The 20,038-nt window shown below is 37.6% G+C and overlaps 1 protein-coding gene across 6 annotated transcripts; it reads left to right on the forward strand.

The window, feature by feature from the left end:
* The first annotated feature begins 3,809 nt into the window (after positions 1–3,809).
* Positions 3,810–19,816, forward strand: LOC120552119. 6 transcript variants are annotated; one of them, XM_039789855.1, is made up of 13 exons: positions 3,816–3,921; positions 4,736–4,768; positions 4,968–4,991; positions 5,718–5,777; positions 6,975–7,040; positions 7,717–7,749; positions 10,815–10,886; positions 14,789–14,821; positions 15,771–15,830; positions 17,089–17,154; positions 17,822–17,854; positions 19,381–19,452; positions 19,651–19,816. In XM_039789855.1, exons 1-13 carry the CDS (start codon positions 3,871–3,873, stop codon positions 19,660–19,662), a joined length of 615 nt encoding a protein of 204 aa, XP_039645789.1. In that variant the 5' UTR covers positions 3,816–3,870; the 3' UTR covers positions 19,663–19,816. The 6 variants fall into 6 exon arrangements, with proteins under 6 accessions (XP_039645792.1, XP_039645791.1, XP_039645789.1 ...); XM_039789858.1 differs by lacking the exon at positions 6,975–7,040 and having other exon boundaries at positions 3,810–3,921; XM_039789857.1 differs by lacking the exon at positions 17,089–17,154 and having other exon boundaries at positions 3,812–3,921.
* The last annotated feature ends 222 nt before the right edge of the window (positions 19,817–20,038 follow it).

Below are 20,038 nucleotides of genomic sequence, written 5' to 3' on the forward strand. Positions count from 1 at the left end.
ATATACTGTCTATGCCCTTAACCCGTCTGTGGTTTCAATTCAGCGCCATGGCAACGACCGCGCGCGCGCAGTAAGGCAAAGTGAGTGACCCCGCGCCTGTTTTTAAATCATACACTCATATTTCATACCTGTCAAGTATCCCGTTTTGGCCGGGAAAGTCCCGTATTTTACCCTTCTTTCCCGCCGTCCTCCCGTATTAGTATTTTCCCGTAAATCTCCCGTATTTTAACCTGCGTTATTAAAAAATAATAATACCCCGGACCCGAGCGGAGTAAAAAAAAAGAAAAAAATTCCCAATCGGAGCTGTTACTTGCCTCGCGATAACTGCCACCTGCAGTAGCCTACTACAGGCAGGTACTGTAGGTGGCAGTTGTCGCGAGGTTAGTGTGTGAGGTCAGATGATGAGTGACAACGCGGGGGATAAAAAGAAGAAAAAAAACAGAGACGGATGATGGACGCTACGACAGAGACGGTGCGCTGCCAAAACTTATGAAGGCTTTACTATGCATTCCCCACAGCAATGCAAGTTCAGAAAGGGTGTTTAGCATGGTACGAAAGATTGTTACAGAGAATAGGATGACGTTAGACAACAGAACTGTCTGCGCTCTACTCTCATGTAAAATGAACCACTCTGGCCCAGCCCACAAATACACTCCTTCCAAAACAGTCTTAAAGAATGCAAAGTCTGCAACAAATTTGTACAATAACTCACTAAAGAAAAGTTATGTGAAATTAAAAGAAAAACTGTAAAAGAAAAGCAATATGAAATGAAAAGAATGTGTGGAATGAAAATAAAATGTAAATGTAAAGACAAGCAATGTTATAAATTGTAAATGTTTTCAGCATTCTGCATCAAGTGGTGATTTTAGCTTTCTTGTACACCTGTCTTAAAATGTAAGGGATACTGGAGCTTGGTTGGGGTGGTGGGACTGCTCGAGGTGGGCACCGGAAAATTTCCCTTATTTTCAAATCCAAAACTTGACAGGTCATATTTAAATATACAAAATTAACTAAAATTATGATTAAACTGATTCTTAAACACGCCAATTAGTTATTAATTTCGTTAGTCATATTTTGTAAATTACTTTATAAAAACAATGAAACCATCCTCTAAAAAAGCGTATATTTTTTGTTATTCCAACTCGTGATTGATCCATCATAAGAGACACTTTTTTATATTTGATCAACTGACGTTACACAACTACAACTGCATTTCATAGTGCAATCTGTGTTGTATAATGACGACAACAGAGCTGAACACTGAATTAATGAATTCATTAATTTATACATTTAAGACTATGAAATGAAAAATTTAATATTTGAAACCATTTTTCTGTTTTTCCAAATGTCCATTTGTGCTTAGAAAATTGAACTGATAAGCGTTACGCTGACCGTCCTTGACTTGGTTTCAAATTCCAATTCCATACAACCAACTCAATGGTGGGAAGTCTGGGAAAAAGTAATTTCACCATTTTCCGTGAGATGAGAGAAGTCAAAGTATGGAGAGTGTCAAATATTCTTGGTAATTAATGGCTGTTAACCAATGAACAACGGACTTAGCTAGTGAAGCACAAATCACTTTAGCATAAACAAACTCCACCTACTACATGGGTACTATAAAGCAGGTGAATGTGCTGTCCACACAGCTGTCCATTCACAGTGGAGGGACAGGGCAAATACCACAAAGACCAACCGTCACGTCCTACATGTACAAGCGCTGAACAACAACAATGCCGGAGAAATTAATATTGCTAGACCGTACATATTAGGGCTGGGACGATATGCTTTTGTCCCGATTTGATTCACGATACATGGGTGCTGATTTGATTAGTATTGCGATTTTCATTTATTGCGATTCTAGAAGTATTGTGATTCGATAGTAATAAGTATTGTGATTTTTTTTCTCCTTCTTTAACGAAAACAAAAGTTGAATAATACACCTATAGAGACAATAGGCCTATATCATGATACATTTCTAAAAACTAATTGTTTTTTAAGAAGAATGCACATCCCATGTCAGTCAGTCAGTCTGACATTTATTTTATTTGTAAAGAAGTACATAACATGTATTTTCTACATTTTCTGCTTTCTGTCTGTTTTGCTGGAAACTAATATGATGTAGTCACTATCAGCAGTACCGTATTGGTAGAAAATATTTGGGTGAATCATTAGTAAAAAAATAAATAAAAAACATCGAATCTAGGAAAAAAAATAACATTTTAAAATTGTTGCAAAAAAACATATGTACGATTTTAAATGTTTTCCCCCTATCTGTCCTCTCTACGTATGTGCTTCAGCCTTTCCTTCTTAAAAAGCAAGGGCCAGAGCAAGTACTCTACCTTGTTCCAACTCATATGGTGCAGACAGCCGACATTTTTACTTACGCGGATATTCCATATCATAGCAACCAGACTCAACAAAGGCAGCTAAAAACAAACCTGTGCCTCCAAAAGGCACTCTAGCACTCGCAGCTGGGTAATTTTAGATGAGCGGCCGGCATTTTTAGCTAAGAAAAAATTGTATCCCCCTACTCTGAAAAACAAGATACTGTAACACAACAATTCATTACCGTAAACACAAACATTGTAGTTTATTTTGACTAGGGCTGCACAATTAATTGCAATTTTATCAAAACTGCAAAATGTACTAGTACAAACCATTCTTAAATAAGTTTTGTAATGCTGCAGAGGCGTCCTGGCCTACAAATCGTATTCTACAGACTAAAGAAAAAAATCTTGTTTGGTACAGATCCTCGCAAAAATTTACACTGTAATCAATTTCATTTATTTTTATTTTGTTCAATGAAAATGAGAATAACGATACAAAAAAGATCATTCCCTCCAATATCGTGAATTATATCGCAATATCAGTCAAAATAATCGCAATTAGATATTTTCCTCATATCATGCAGCCCTAATTTTGACTCCACCCCAGATACACGTCCTGCTGCTGTATACTCAGTAAAGCACCAGATGTATATTAATCTGCAGCTGAAAATAGCCCCCAACAAAGTATTTACTTCTGTTTGGTCAAGTTTGCATACTAAAAAAAAGCACAATGCCCAGCTGTTTGTTTTAGGAAAATACTCAGTCTTGTTGAAAATTATATATATATAAAAAAATATATATATGTGTGAGTCTTTTTTAAAGATGTGCATTTTCAGTAGAAAAAAATGGGCTTGGGGCAGAGTGCAGAAAGATGTGGTAGTCAGAAAGTATTGAGAGACAGACAAACCCATAATTCATAACACATGAAAATGATAGAAGTCTTTAGTTGACAAAAGTCCAACAATTTAATCTACTGGCCCCTTAATAAAACTTATTTATACTTATTTATTTATATTATTAAAACTATTAAATTTAATCAAAATGTCTGGAATGACACTGTGTACTAATACACATCAACTTTTGGATATTAAATAGAGTTACATTTTTATTTTTATTTTCAGTGTAATGCCTTTTACTTCCGGTGGCCAAATGAGAGAACGACACATTTTTTTATGATTATTTTTTGGGGCATTGGAGGCCTTTATTTTCATAGGACAGATGAAGACTTGAAAGGGAAGAGAGAGGGGGAATGACATGCAGCAAAGGGCCACAGGTCGGAGTCAAACCCACAGCCGCTGCGTCAAGGAGTAAACCTCTATATATGGCTGCCTGCTCTACCAAGTGAGCTACCCAGGCACCCAAAAATGGGAAGCAGTTTTGTGTGGGTAAGCAATTTAACATTTGCTAACAAAGCTACCCCGTTGGACTTTGAAATTAAACTAGAACCCTTTTATGCAGTATAGATGTGTAATAGACTCCACCTACTGGCATGGACACTATAAAGCAGATGTATGAGCAGATAGGAGGCTAATTTGTGATCGACATGAGAGGAATTACGCTTCTGGGTTTGGTGGGATTCATTCTCACAGCCTCGGTAAGATGTTAATGCGTTAAGATTGGTGGAAGGAAACAATTTAAATTGGTTAAAAATAATGAACACTACTACTGCACTTTGGGTTTTGTGTGTTATACAGTATGGTTTGTGTTTTACTCTGGCTCTAACCTGCTATAAAAGTACTGCGCTTTGTTACTTTGCAATGACTTGAGTTTCTCTCAACTTGTTTTGTGTTGCCTAGAGCTAAGAGGAGTCAGTCTACTTTAGTCTTTCAGATGTTATTTAGTGTACTGTATATTAAAGGATCAAACTTTATTCTTAATTGTCACATACACACAGTACAATGTAGTGAAATTCTATTGATGCATTTAACCCATTAGGAGCAGAAGACAGCTATACATACAGCATCCGGGGAGCAATTTGGGGTTCAGTGTCTTGCTCAGGGACACTTTGACACGTGGCTGGGGAGCCTGGTATTGATCCCCCAACCTTGTGTCTGTGGGGCAACCATTTCACCTCCAGGGCACAAGCAACCAACAACATTGTAGTACTATTTCTTAACTAACAGTTTTAAAAATAGGTCACAGAACCATACATGAGATTTAAACTTAAGAACTTTTACTTCAATGAGGAACCTAGATGAAGCCACCCCCCAAGAATCAGTGAATAAGCTGGGGCATTAATCATACTGCTGCTGACTCTATGAAACAGGTTTGATTATTTTGCTGCTATGTCAATGACCTTGTAGAAACAGAACAAACAAAAGGGCAAAGGGATATTATACAAATACCCAATGTTGTATCTTTGGTGTTTGGGTTTGATGTTTTTTAAGTGCTATTTCTTTTAATTGCAGTGGCCTAAAGGAAGCATGGTGCCGCTAACCATGGTAGGTGAAAACAGAATAAACAAAACTCAAAAGGATGCATTTTTTTGTCTTATTTTGTTGAGGTTTAGCAGCAGAAAAGCCACAAAATCCTTTTGTGACTTTGCACCAGTGTTCTCATATAGAATGGTCATATATTTTGGAACAATTATTATACAGTATTACTGTAAGTTCCGTAAATGTTTTCTTCTTCTTTTTTCAGCCCACATCACCTAAACCGATCCAAGTAAGAAACTACTCAGAAGTGCTCACCATAATTAGTGTTTATTATGATTTTAACTTTAATTCATTAAAAATACTAAGTAATTATGTTCTGTAGTTTTCATTAACCTAAATGTTATACCTTAAATGTTACTTGAATGTTACTTTGAAGGCCTTAAATGTATGGGAGTAAAGGCAGAAGCAACACTTTTTTACTACACGCAAATGAATACCTAATTGTTTTACGTAATCACTGCTGCATTGTTATGTTTACATTTGAAAATCACTGAACGTGATGTTTTATTTGATGTCCAATGTCCATGTCCTTTGCAACAAACTGTAACGTTAATGCCCGCCATTACAACTTAAACTTAAACTCCGTTTAACCGGAACAGGCCATGGATGTATTAAGAGAACAGGCACAAAGAGTGCGCTTTAATACCATGGATGTATTATACGCAGCAGCACCACCTTGTGGCCGGCAAGAATAATAATATATTATATAATAATAATAATAATAATAATAATAATTAAAATGGGACCTGATCAGAAAAAAAGAGCCCTCACTCATATATATTAAAATATACTTAAACACTGTCTTAAATATAAGGCCATTCTTTTCTGTTTGTGAAGTGACCTTGGGTGTCATGAAAGGCGCTTTAAGATGTATTATTATTGTTATTATATAGATTGATGATACATTTCGGAAGAATCACTGTAAGGTCCTGAAATGTTCTCTATTTTTCCTTAGGACACAAGACCTCTGATCAGTGTCTGGAACCCTCTTGACAATGACTCTGGTTTTCCGCAGGTAAAAGATTTTTTTTATTCAAATTGAGTTTAGTAAAAGATCCTTTATACTTAGCCCGCCAGCAAAACCCGCCCTACGAAGCAGCTCGATTAGTTGGGGTTAGGCATTAGACCTTGAGTGGTTGAGGTTAGGGATTGGTCAGGGGATAGGACCTGTACATTTAAGTGTGTGTGAATGCTATTGAAGCGCGGGGCGGCTGTGGCTCAGTGGTAGAGCGGTTGCCTTCCAATCGGAAGGTTGGTAGTTCGATCCCTGTCCCTGCAGTCCCACATCGAAGTGTCCTTGAGCAAGTGGCACCTTGTACGGCAGCCTAGGCCGCAGTGTATGAATGTGTGTGAATGGTGAATGGTTCCTGTACTATGTAAAAGCGCTTTGAGTAGTCGTAAAGACTAGAAAAGCTCTATATAAAAACAGTCCATATATAGAATGGTCATATATTTTGGAACATAATTAGTGTTTATTATGATTTTAACTTTAATTCATTAAAAATATTAATAAGTAATTATGTTCTGTAGTTTCCATTAACCTAAATGTTATACCTTAAATGTTACTTGAATGTTACTTTGAAGGCCAAATTCTCTGGGCGGGCAAAGCAGAGAAAGGGGAGGTAACCTCGCTTGTTATGACCTCATAACAAGCAAGATTCCAGAACAGCTCATGTGAGCTTTCATTTTCTCAAAGGCAGAGTAGGATACTCAGGGCTCGGTTTACACCTATCGCCATTTCAAGCCAATTGGGGACCATAGGCAGGCTGGGGGAACTCATATTAATGTTAAAAAACCTCATAAAGTGAAATTTTCATGCCATGGGACCTTTAATGCTGAAATTTAAACACCACTTACAATTTACAACAATGAAATATTTTAATACAATAAATGAAGTGATATTTAAATTTCATAATTTAGGTATTCGGTTACATATGAATTATAATTATAATGGCATTTCAATATTTATTGTGATACTACTCTGATGTAAAACAACAAAAAATACATTTTATTTTCATAGTTTTTTCAAGAATCAAACAAATCAGTAGAGAGTAGAGTCTACAGCATGTATCATACTGCTGCTATTTCTATTGATTATTTAGTTGCTTTATTTACAACCCAAAGTCCATGTCCTTTGCAACAAACTGTCAAATGCATATTAAGCAAACACTATCATGACCTTGTACTAAATCATTCTAAAATAAATTTTCAGCTGCCAGCAGGTATACATCCGATGGAAAATGAGAATGGAACTAACACAACAACCAACTCATCAATGGTGGGTAGACTTTGAGGGAGAACATGATTTTAACATTGTCCAAGAGGTTTTTGGAAATCAAAGTATAGAGTGTCAAATGTTTTTGGTAATGGGGTTGCCTGCTTTGGAAATCAATGGCAGGTTTTTTTCAGCTTTCTTCTCTGCCTTCCTGTATAGGGACGAGTGTTTTCTATAATATCTATTGGTTTCAAAGAAGAGTATTGAGTTTGGCACTGACTGAACCTTGGGGCATGTGCCTGAAGATTGCCACTGATAACTTGGTTTAATAAATTTGACATTATCCAAATGTTTCCTTTTACTACAAAATGTCTTAATTTTGTATCCAATCTGTTAGGCAAAGTTCTTCACTCTCTTGCAATGATTTGAATATTACACAAATTTTACTTTGTCTGACTTCAATTATTAATTCTAAATTACACCAAGGGTTAAAAATACATTTACATTTTTATTATATGTATTGTTCAATTTCTATGTAACAGATTAATTTATCCTACAGAAGTGTGAATAACCCAAAGACAGTATACATCAGCCTTCTTTCACAGTCCGAGAGTTTGATGCTGACTATAGGATTTTCTGCAGACCTTGCAGGAATAAGCAAATACAGACTGCTGTGTCATTGAATTAGAGTAAATATTTAAATACTTTTTTATTGAAGTGCAATGACTTTCTATTTCAGGTACTACAGGATCGCAGAAACTATATAATACAGGTATGTAGACTTTCATAAATTAAACTAAAGATTAAACAGCTGACTGTTCTTTTTCATAATATGTGTTTCTCACTCCCGTAACTTATTGTTCATCTGACATGAGAAAAGGGAGATTAGCTAACGTTAGCCAACCTATTTATTAAAACAAATCATATTTGAATAGTAATTTCAGCATTCGAGTAGTATTGATTTTTTTTTACTATTTTAATTATATTCGACTTTCGGAATTCGTTCCAACAGCCCTAGAACAGATCCACTGTGGCACGGCCGTAGCGCGTCCAAATCTGATGCGCACCCAAATCTGTTCCATGATTTTCGGGTGTCCATTCCGCGTATAACAGGGCCCCCCCCTGGACAGCTGGTCTGACCCTATGTTCAGGGCTATGGACCATAGTAGTAGTATATTCCAGTATATAAACTGAAAAGTAACTCAAGTAAAAGTTAATAAGTAGTTCATTTAAAATGTACTTTAAGTAAAAGTTACTTAGTTACATAAAAAAAAACTGTAAAAAAGGGCGGGGGGATTTAGCCAGTGTCCTACATACTAGGGCTGCACAATTAATTGCAATTTTCGCAATATGGACTAGTGCAATATCCAAATCGCAGAGGGGCAAAGGCAAAATATGTGTGAAACCATTCTGAATGAAGTATTGTGGTGCTGCAGAGACGTCCCGGCCTACAACTCCTATCCTCCAGAGTACAGAAAACATCTTTGTTTTGTACAGATCCTCGCAAAAATCAAACTATACTCATTTTAATTTTTTAAGATTTAATATTAGTCAAAGAAAATGAGAATAATGTCGTGACAATATCGTGAATCATATTGCAATCGCAATATCAGTCAAAATAATTGCAATTAGATATTTTCCTCATGTCGTGCAGCCCTACTACGTTGTCCTACTAGACAAAAATTAACAATGCCACGAAACATGTTGTTTTGCTAATTGGCAATTTGCTATTAGTCATGAAAACTTTGTTTCAAACGGAGAGATCAGCTGTTCCTTTCCTGGACTAACCCTCACAAAGGGGAACCTGTCACAAAGCAAAGCCTCTCCCGCTGGGTGGTGGAGGCTATTGGCCGTAGCTTATTAAGGTCAGGTGCTTCAGCCTCCCGCGGGTCTGCATGCACATTTGACTCGTGGCTTGGCTGCATCCTGGGCCCTATTCAGGGATGTTTCTGTTAGGGACATTTGTGCTGCAGCGAGCTGGTCCACGCCTCTCGCTTTTGTTCGCTTTTACATAATAATAATAATAAATTGAATTTATATAGCGCTTTTCATGGACTCAAAGTCGCTTTACAGGGCAGGGTAGATTATAAAAACATAACAAAACAAAACGAGCAAACAAAACAAGTAGAACAAAACAAGATACAGATGAAAAGGCGAGGGGGGCAGGTGGACTATGGGTAGGCTGAGGTGAAGAGATGGGTCTTGAGGCGGGACTGGAAGATGGTGAGGGACTCAGAGGTGCGGATCTCTTGGGGGAGGGAGTTCCGAGCCTGGGAGCGCTGCTTGGGAGAAGGCTCTGTCCCCAAAACAGCGCAGGTTGGACTTTTGGATGGAGAGGAGACCGCGCTGAGGTGGATCTGAGGGACCGTGGAGGGTTGGTAAGGGGGAGGTGGTCAGTGAGGTATGAGGGCCCGGCCAGATGGTGGAGGGTTTTATTTTATTGTGAGGACCATTTTGTGGGAGTTGATGTAGGGTGGAAATGGAAAGTGAGATTTTAGTGAGCTGGTGTGATGTTGGCTCAGTCGAGTGGTTTTTTTGTTTTTTTTTTTTTTTTTTTTTTTTTTGGTGGGGTGGTGGGGGGGAGAGGGGTTTGGGTGGGTCAGTCGGAGGAGATGAAGGTGCTAATGAGTCTTTCAGCAGCGGGGTGTGAGAGAGGGTCTGATTTTGGCGATGTTGCGGAGGTGAAAGAAGGAGGTTTTAATGACTTGACGGATGTGAGGCTCAAGGAAGGAAAAGGTGGAATCAAAGATAACGCCAAGGTTGCGGGCCTGGGGAGATGGGGAGACAATGGTGCCGTCGCGGTGTGAGAGTGGGGTTATTGGTTTTGCTGAGTGTGGATTTGGGGCCGAAGAGAAGGAATTCTGTTTTGTCGCTGTTGAGTTTGGAGGAAGTTGTGTTGCATCCAGGTTTTAATAGCTGACAGACAGGAGTTGATGTGGGAGAGGGGAGGATTGTGGGGGATTTGGTGCTGAGGTAGATCTGGGTGTCGTCAGCATAGCAGTGGAAGTCCAGGTTGAAGTGGTGGAGATATCTGACCAAGAAGGAGGTACATGGATGAAGATGGAGTGGAGTGTAGCTATTGTGTGGCAGAAGGTGTGGTTGTGGAGAGAGATGAAATGGGATCTGTTGTAAAGGTAGGAGTGGAGCCAGCTGAGTGCAGGACCCTCGCAATCGAGGTCTTTGAGTCTGGTGAGCAGGATGTTATGGCTCACAGTATCGAAGGGCTCACTCAGGTCGAGGAGGATGAGGATGTTGAGGGAACCGGTGTCAGCAAAGGTGAGGAGGTCGTTGAGGACTTTGAGGAGAGCGGTTTCTGTGCGTTGTAGGGGGCGAAAACCAGATTGGAGAGGTTCGAATAGGTTATTGGCAAGAAGATGGGTTTGTAGTTGTGAGGCGACTATGCGTTCCAGGGTTTTAGACAGAAAGGGGAGGTTGGATATTGGGCGGTAGTTGTTGAGAGAGGAGGGATCCAGACCAGGTTTTTTAAGGATTGGGGTGACAGCGGCAGTTTTGAAAGCAGAGGGGACAGTTCATGCAGTACATGCTGGACGTCTCAGCCCCATGCGTGGCCCGCACGGTGTATGAGTCTTAAATGGAAAAGGGTGACTCTCCTACAGTTTGGTGGATGCTAGATAAGCTTGTCTGGCAATTCGGGAGCTACCATATCCCATAGTGAGACATTGAAACAAACATTGTGCAAGTGTAACAGCCAAAAATGAATTGGAGACAAGCTCAGAGACAGAAGTGTTAACATACCGTACAAGTGTGAACTTTGGATTATTTTAATTATTATATATCATACTTACATTATGGTAAAGTGATTATTTTTCCCATCAGTTAAATGGTACTCGGGAAGTAGTTGACAACACAGATGGGTTCCAACCACCTCCTGATGGAGAGGACACCCAGGTAAGAAAACGTTTAGAACTTAAGGACAACAAAATACATAACTGTTGAGTATCTACGTGTGTGTGTGTGTGTGTTTGTGTGTGCGTGCATGTGTGTGTCTGTGTTGTGTTTCTGTATGTGTGTGTTTAAGAGGATGTGGTAATTAACTATAAATAAGCTTTTTAGCTGAAATGTCATTTTTATCTTTTCCAGGGAAAAAACAAAAAATGAAAGACGACACGTCAGAGGGCTTAACTCATTAGATACAAATACATGTTGATCCCTAATGGAGAAGTACCGCCATCAGGATGTAAAAACACCAGGCATATCATCATTCTGCTACTGCTTCTTTTCATTAAACATTTCATCAAAACCATTACAAATGTCCTTTTATTTCTAATTTGGTTATCTTAAGGTCAGTTAAACTTGTTTGGTCGAGTTCAAAGAGATTAGTTCAATTTAAATAATTTATCTAGGGCTTTATTCAACCAAAGAAAATGTTGGTCGACTGAAATTCTACCTACTCTATCGATTGATCGATGGGGGGAAAAATTGGTACGTTATTTCTATATTAACTAATATTGTCGACAGTGCACTGACCGTACTCTACCTGGTAGGGATGTGTGTCCATTAAAGCATTTTTTCCTGAGACCTCTATACGTTTTCAATGCTTTGCAATGGGAGCACCGCATAGTCACACAATGCTACAAACACTGGTGCTGAGCATCTATTCTGCGCTAAGCGCTGCACATTTGGAGGTTTTTTTCATTTGGCAGAGAGGTGAAGAATGTTCAACTTTGGGTAAAAATATTCGCGCCACACTGTCACTTTTACACAGCTGTCCATTCACAGTGGAGGGACAGGGCAAATACCACAAAGACCAACCGTCGTCCAACATGTACAAGCGCTGAACAACAACAATGCCGGAGAAATTAATATTGCTAGACCGTACATATTAGGGCTGGGACGATATGCCTTTGTCCCGATTTGATTCAGATGCATACGTGCTGATTTGATTAGTATTGCGATTTTCATTTATGCGCGATTCTAGAAGTATTGTGATTCGATAGTAATAAGTATTGTGATTTTTTTTCTCCTTCTTTAACGAAAACAAAAGTTGAATAATACACCTATAGAGACAATAGGCCTATATCATGATACATTTCTAAAAACTAATTGTTTTTTAAGAAGAATGCACATCCCATGTCAGTCAGTCAGTCTGACATTTATTTTATTTGTAAAGAAGTACATAACATGTATTTTCTACATTTTCTGCTTTCTGTCTGTTTTGCTGGAAACTAATATGATGTAGTCACTATCAGCAGTACCGTATTGGTAGAAAATATTTGGGTGAATCATTAGTAAAAAAATAAATAAAAAACATCGAATCTAGGAAAAAAAATAACATTTTAAAATTGTTGCAAAAAAACATATGTACGATTTTAAATGTTTTCCCCCTATCTGTCCTCTCTACGTATGTGCTTCAGCCTTTCCTTCTTAAAAAGCAAGGGCCAGAGCAAGTACTCTACCTTATTCCAACTCATATGGTGCAGACAGCCGACATTTTTACTTACGCGATATTCCATATCATAGCAACCAGACTCAACAAAGGCAGCTAAAAACAAACCTGTGCCTCCAAAAGGCACTCTAGCACTCGCAGCTGGGTAATTTTAGATGAGCGGCCGGCATTTTTAGCTAAGAAAAAATTGTATCCCCCTACTCTGAAAAACAAGATACTGTAACACAACAATTCATTACCGTAAACACAAACATTGTAGTTTATTTTGACTAGGGCTGCACAATTAATTGCAATTTTATCAAAACTGCAAAATGTACTAGTACAAACCATTCTTAAATAAGTTTTGTAATGCTGCAGAGGCGTCCTGGCCTACAAATCGTATTCTACAGACTAAAGAAAAAAATCTTGTTTGGTACAGATCCTCGCAAAAATGTACACTGTAATCAATTTAATTTATTTTTATTTTGTTCAATGAAAATGAGAATAACGATATAAAAAGATCATTCCCTCCATTATCGTGAATTATATCGCAATATCAGTCAAAATAATCGCAATTAGATATTTTCCTCATATCATGCAGCCCTAATTTTGATCTCCACCCCAGATACACGTCCTGCTGCTGTATACTCAGTAAAGCACCAGATGTATATTAATCTGCAGCTGAAAATAGCCCCCAAACAAAGTATTTACTTCTGTTTGGTCAAGTTTGCATACTAAAAAAGCACAATGCCGGGGTTTTTTTTTTAGAAAAAAAAAAAAATATATAAAAAAAAAAAAAAAAAAAAAAAAATATATATGTGTGAGTCTTTTTTAAAGATGTGCATTTTCAGTAGAAAAAAATGGGCTTGGGGCAGAGTGCAGAAAGATGTGGTAGTCAGAAAGTATTGAGAGACAGACAAACCCATAATTCATAACACATGAAAATGATAGAAGTCTTTAGTTGACAAAAGTCCAACAATTTAATCTACTGGCCCCTTAATAAAACTTATTTATACTTATTTATTTATATTATTAAAACTATTAAATTTAATCAAAATGTCTGGAATGACACTGTGTACTAATACACATCAACTTTTGGATATTAAATAGAGTTACATTTTTATTTTTATTTTCAGTGTAATGCCTTTTGCTTCCGGTGGCCAAATGAGAGCACGACATTTTTTTTATGATTATTTTTTGGGGCATTGGAGGCCTTTATTTTCATAGGACAGATGAAGACTTGAAAGGGAAGAGAGAGGGGGAATGACATGCAGCAAAGGGCCACAGGTCGGAGTCAAACCCACAGCCACTGCGTCAAGGAGTAAACCTCTATATATGGCTGCCTGCTCTACCAAGTGAGCTACCCAGGCACCCAAAAATCGAACCAGTTTTGTGTGAGTAAGCAATTTAACATTTGCTAACAAATCTACCCCGTTGGACTTTGAAATTAAACTAGAACACTTTTATGCAGTACAGATGTGTAATAGACTCCACCTACTGGCATGGACACTATAAAGCAGATGTATGAGCAGATAGGAGGCTAATTTGTGATCGACATGAGAGGAATTACGCTTCTGTGTTTGGTGGGATTCATTCTCACAGCCTCGGTAAGATGTTAATGCGTTAAAATTGGTGGAAGGAAACAATTTAAATTGGTTAAAAATAATGAACACTACTACTGCACTTTGGGTTTTGTGTGTTATACAGTATGGTTTGTGTTTTACTCTGGCTCTAACCTGCTATAAAAGTACTGCGCTTTGTTACTTTGCAATGACTTGAGTTTCTCTCAACTTGTTTTGTGTTGCCTAGAGCTAAGAGGAGTCAGTCTACTTTAGTCTTTCAGATGTTATTTAGTGTACTGTATATTAAAGGATCAAACTTTATTCTTAATTGTCACATACACACAGTACAATGTAGTGAAATTCTATTGATGCATTTAACCCATTAGGAGCAGAAGACAGCTATACATACAGCATCCGGGGAGCAATTTGGGGTTCAGTGTCTTGCTCAGGGACACTTTGACACGTGGCTGGGGAGCCTGGTATTGATCCCCAACCTTGTGGCTGCGGGGGCAACCATTTCACCTCCAGGGCACAAGCAACCAACAACATTGTAGTACTATTTCTTAACTAACAGTTTTAAAAAATAGGTCACAGAACCATACATGAGATTTAAACTTAAGAACTTTTACTTCAATGAGGAACCTAGATGAAGCCACCCCCAAGAATCAGTGAATAAGCTGGGGCATTAATCATAATGCTGCTGCCTCTTTGAAACAAAACGGTTTGATTATTTTGCTGCTATGTCAATGACCTTGTAGAAACAGAACAAACAAAAGGGCAAAGGGATATTATACAAATACCCAATGTTGTATCTTTGGTGTTTGGGTTTGATGTTTTTAAGTGCTATTTCTTTTTAATTGCAGTGGCCTAAAGGAAGCATGGTGCCGCTTACCAAGGTAGGTGAAAACAGAATAAACAAAACTCAAAAGGATGCATTTTTTTGTCTTATTTTGTTGAGGTTTAGCAGCAGAAAAGCCACACAATCCTTTTGTGACTTCGACACCAAAGTGTTCTCATAGAATGGTCATATATTTTGGAACAATTATTATATAGTATTACTGTAAGTTCCGTAATTGTTTTCTTCTTCTTTTTTCAGCCCACACCAGCTAAACTGATCCAAATAAGAAACTATTCAGAAGTGCTCACCATAATTAGTGTTTATTATGATTTTAACTTTAATTCATTAAAAATACTAAGTAATTATGTTCTGTAGTTTTCATTAACCTAAATGTTATACCTTAAATGTTACTTGAATGTTACTTTGAAGGCCTTAAATGTATGGGAGTAAAGGCAGAAGCAACACTTTTTTATTACAGGCAAATGAATACCTAATTGTTTTAATACGTAATCACTGCTGCATTGTTATGTTTACATTTGAAAATCACTGAACGTGATGTTTTATTTGATGTCCAATGTCCATGTCCTTTGCAACAAACTGTAACGGTAATGCCCGCCATTACAACTTAAACTTAAACTCCGTTTAACCGGAACAGGCCATGGATGTATTAAGAGAACAGGCACAAAGAGTGCGCTTTAATACCATGGATGTATTATACGCAGCAGCACCACTCTGTGGCCGGCAAGAATAATAATATATTATTAATAATAATAATAATAATAATAATTAAAATGGGACCTGATCAGAAAAAAAGAGCCCTCACTCATATATATTAAAATATACTTAAACACTGTCTTAAATATAAGGCCATTCTTTTCTGTTTGTGAAGTGACCTTGGGTGTCATGAAAGGCGCTTTAAGATGTATTATTATTGTTATTATATAGATTGATGATACATTTCGGAAGAATCACTGTAAGGTCCTGAAATGTTCTCTATTTTTCCTTAGGACACAAGACCTCTGATCAGTGTCTGGAACCCTCTTGACAATGACTCTGGTTTTCCGCAGGTAAAAGATTTTTTTTATTCAAATTGAGTTTAGTAAAAGATCCTTTATACTTAGCCCGCCAGCAAAACCCGCCCTACGAAGCAGCTCGATTAGTTGGGGTTAGGCATTAGACCTTGAGTGGTTGAGGTTAGGGATTGGTCAGGGGATAGGACCTGTACATTTAAGTGTGTGTGAATGCTATTGAAGCGCGGGGCGGCTGTGGCTCAGTGGTAGAGCGGTTGCCTTCCAATCGGAAGGTTGGTAGTTCGATCCCTGTCCCTGCAGTCCCACATCGAAGTGTCCTTGAGCAAGTGGCACCTTGTACGGCAGCCTAGGCCGCAGTGTATGAATGTGTGTGAATGGTGAATGGTTCCTGTACTATGTAAAAGCGCTTTGAGTAGTCGTAAAGACTAGAAAAGCGCTATATATCTGATGTAAAACAACAAAAAATACATTTTATTTTCATAGTTTTTTCAAAAGCGCTATATAAAAACAGTCCATATATAGAATGGTCATATATTTTGGAACATAATTAGTGTTTATTATGATTTTAACTTTAATTCATTAAAAATATTAATAAGTAATTATGTTCTGTAGTTTCCATTAACCTAAATGTTATACCTTAAATGTTACTTGAATGTTACTTTGAAGGCCAAATTCTCTGGGCGGGCAAAGCAGAGAAAGGGGAGGTAACCTTGCTTGTTATGACCTCATAACAAGCAAGATTCCAGAACAGCTCATCTGAGCTTTCATTTTCTCAAAGGCAGAGTAGGATACTCAGGGCTCGGTTTACACCTATCGCCATTTCAAGCCAATTGGGGACCATAGGCAGGCTGGGGGAACTCATATTAATGTTAAAAAACCTCATAAAGTGAAATTTTCATGCCATGGGACCTTTAATGCTGAAATTTAAACACCACTTACAATTTACAACAATGAAATATTTTAATACAATAAATGAAGTGATATTTAAATTTCATAATTTAGGTATTCGGTTACATATAAATTATAATTATAATGGCATTTCAATATTTATTGTGATACTACTCTGATGTAAAACAACAAAAAATACATTTTATTTTCATAGTTTTTTCAAGAATCAAACAAATCAGTAGAGAGTAGAGGCTACAGCATGTATCATACTGCTGCTATTTCTATTGATTATTTAGTTGCTTTATTTACAACCCAAAGTCCATGTCCTTTGCAACAAACTGTCAAATGCATATTAAGCAAACACTATCATGACCTTGTACTAAATCATTCTAAAATAAATTTTCAGCTGCCAGCAGGTATACATCCGATGGAAAATGAGAATGGAACTAACACAACAACCAACTCATCAATGGTGGGTAGACTTTGAGGGAGAACATGATTTTAACATTGTCCAAGAGGTTTTTGGAAATCAAAGTATAGAGTGTCAAATGTTTTTGGTAATGGGGTTGCCTGCTTTGGAAATCAATGGCAGGTTTTTTTCTTCTCTGCCTTCCTGTATAGGGACGAGTGTTTTCTATAATATCTATTGGTTTCAAAGAAGAGTATTGAGTTTGGCACTGACTGAACCTTGGGGCATGTGCCTGAAGATTGCCACTGATAACTTGGTTTAATAAATTTGACATTATCCAAATGTTTCCTTTTACTACAAAATGTCTTAATTTTGTATCCAATCTGTTAGGCAAAGTTCTTCACTCTCTTGTAATGATTTGAATATTACACAAATTTTACTTTGCTGACTTCAATTATTAATTCTAAATTACACCAAGGGTTAAAAATACATTTACATTTTTATTATATGTATTGTTCAATTTCTATGTAACAGATTCATTTATCCTACGAAGTGTGAATAACCCAAAGACAGTATACATCAGCCTTCTTTCACAGTCCGAGAGTTTGATGCTGACTATAGGATTTTCTGCAGACCTTGCAGGAATAAGCAAATACAGACTGCTGTGTCATTGAATTAGAGTAAATATGTAAATACTTTTTTATTGAAGTGCAATGACTTTCTATTTCAGGTACTACAGGATCGCAGAAACTATATAATACAGGTATGTAGACTTTCATAAATTAAACTAAAGATTAAACAGCTGACTGTTCTTTTTCATAATATGTGTTTCTCACTCCCGTAACTTATTGTTCATCTGACATGAGAAAAGGGAGATTAGCTAACGTTAGCCAACCTATTTATTAAAACAAATCATATTTGAATAGTAATTTCAGCATTCGAGTAGTATTGATTTTTTTTTACTATTTTAATTATATTCGACTTTCGGAATGTTCCAACAGCCCTAGAACAGATCCACTGTGCGGCACGTGTCGGGCCGTCAAATCTGATGCGAACCCAAATCTGTTCCATGATTTTCGGTTTCCATTCCGCGATAACAGGGCCCCCCTGGACAGCTGGTCTGACCCTATGTTCAGGGCTATGGACCATAGTAGTAGTATATTCCAGTATATAAACTGAAAAGTAACTCAAGTAAAAGTTAATAAGTAGTTCATTTAAAAGTACTTTTAAAAGTTACTTAGTTACATATTAAAAAACTGTAAAAAGGGCGGGGGATTTAGCCAGTGTCCTACATACTAGGGCTGCACAATTAATTGCAATTTTCGCGCAATATGGACTAGTACAATATCCAAATCGCAGAGGGGCAAAGGCAAAATATGTGTGAAACCATTCTGAATGAAGTATTGTGGTGCTGCAGAGACGTCCCGGCCTACAACTCCTATCCTCCAGAGTACAGAAAACATCTTTGTTTTGTGCAGATCCTCGAAAAAACACAAACTATACTCATTTTAATTTTTTAAGATTTAATATTAGTCAAAGAAAATGAGAATAATGTCGTGACAATATCGTGAATCATATTGCAATCGCAATATCAGTCCAAAATAATTGCAATTAGATATTTCTTCGCGTCGTAAAGCCCTACTACGTTGTCCTACTAGACAAAAATTAACAATGCCACGAAAATGTGTTGTTTTGCTAATTGGCAATTTGCTTATTAGTCATGAAAACTTTGTTTCAAACGGGAGAGATCAGCTGTTCCTTTCCTGGACTAACCCCCCAAAGGGGAACCTGTCACAAAGCAAAGCCTCTCCCGCTGGGTGGTGGAGGCTATTGCCGTAGCTTATTAAGGTCAGGTGCTTCAGCCTCCCGCGGGTCTGCATGCACATTTGACTCGTGGCTTGGCTGCATCCTGGGCCCTATTCAGGGATGTTTCTGTTAGGGACATTTGTGCTGCAGCGAGCTGGTCCACGCCTCGCTTTTGTTCGCTTTACATGCTGGACGTCTCAGCCCCATGCGTGGCCCGCACGGTGTATGAGTCTTAAATGGAAAAGGGTGACTCTCCTACAGTTTGGTGGATGCTAGATAAGCTTGTCTGGCAATTCGGGAGCTACCATATCCCATAGTGAGACATTGAAACAAACATTATGTGCAAGTGTAACAGCCTAAAATGAATTGGAGACAAGCTCAGAGACAGAAGTGTTAACATACCGTACAAGTGTGAACTTTGGATTATTTTAATTATTATATATCATACTTACATTATGGTAAAGTGATTATTTTTCCCATCAGTTAAATGGTACTCGGGAAGTAGTTGACAACACAGATGGGTTCCAACCACCTCCTGATGGAGAGGACACCCAGGTAAGAAAATGTTTAGAACTTAAGGACAACAAAATACATAACTGTTGAGTATCTACGTGTGTGTGTGTGTGTTTGTGTGTTTGTGTGTGCGTGCATGTGTGTGTCTGTGTTGTGTGTCTGTATGTGTGTGTTTAAGAGGATGTGGTAATTAACTATAAATAAGCTTTTTAGCTGAAATGTCATTTTTATCTTTTCCAGGGAAAAAACTAAAAATGAAAGACGACACGTCAGAGGGCTTAACTCATTAGATACAAATACATGTTGATCCCTAATGGAGAAGTACCGCCATCAGGATGTAAAAACACCAGGCATATCATCATTCTGCTACTGCTTCTTTTCATTAAACATTTCATCAAAACCATTACAAATGTCCTTTTATTTCTAATTTGGTTATCTTAAGGTCAGTTAAACTTGTTTGGTCGAGTTCAAAGAGATTAGTTCAATTTAAATAATTTATCTAGGGCTTTATTCAACCAAAGAAAATGTTGGTCGACTGAAATTCTACCTACTCTATCGATTGATCGATGGGGGGAAAAATTGGTACGTTATTTCTATATTAACTAATATTGTCGACAGTGCACTGACC

Source organism: Perca fluviatilis, chromosome 22 (genome assembly GCF_010015445.1).
Source record: "Perca fluviatilis chromosome 22, GENO_Pfluv_1.0, whole genome shotgun sequence".
NCBI lineage: Eukaryota > Metazoa > Chordata > Actinopteri > Perciformes > Percidae > Perca > Perca fluviatilis.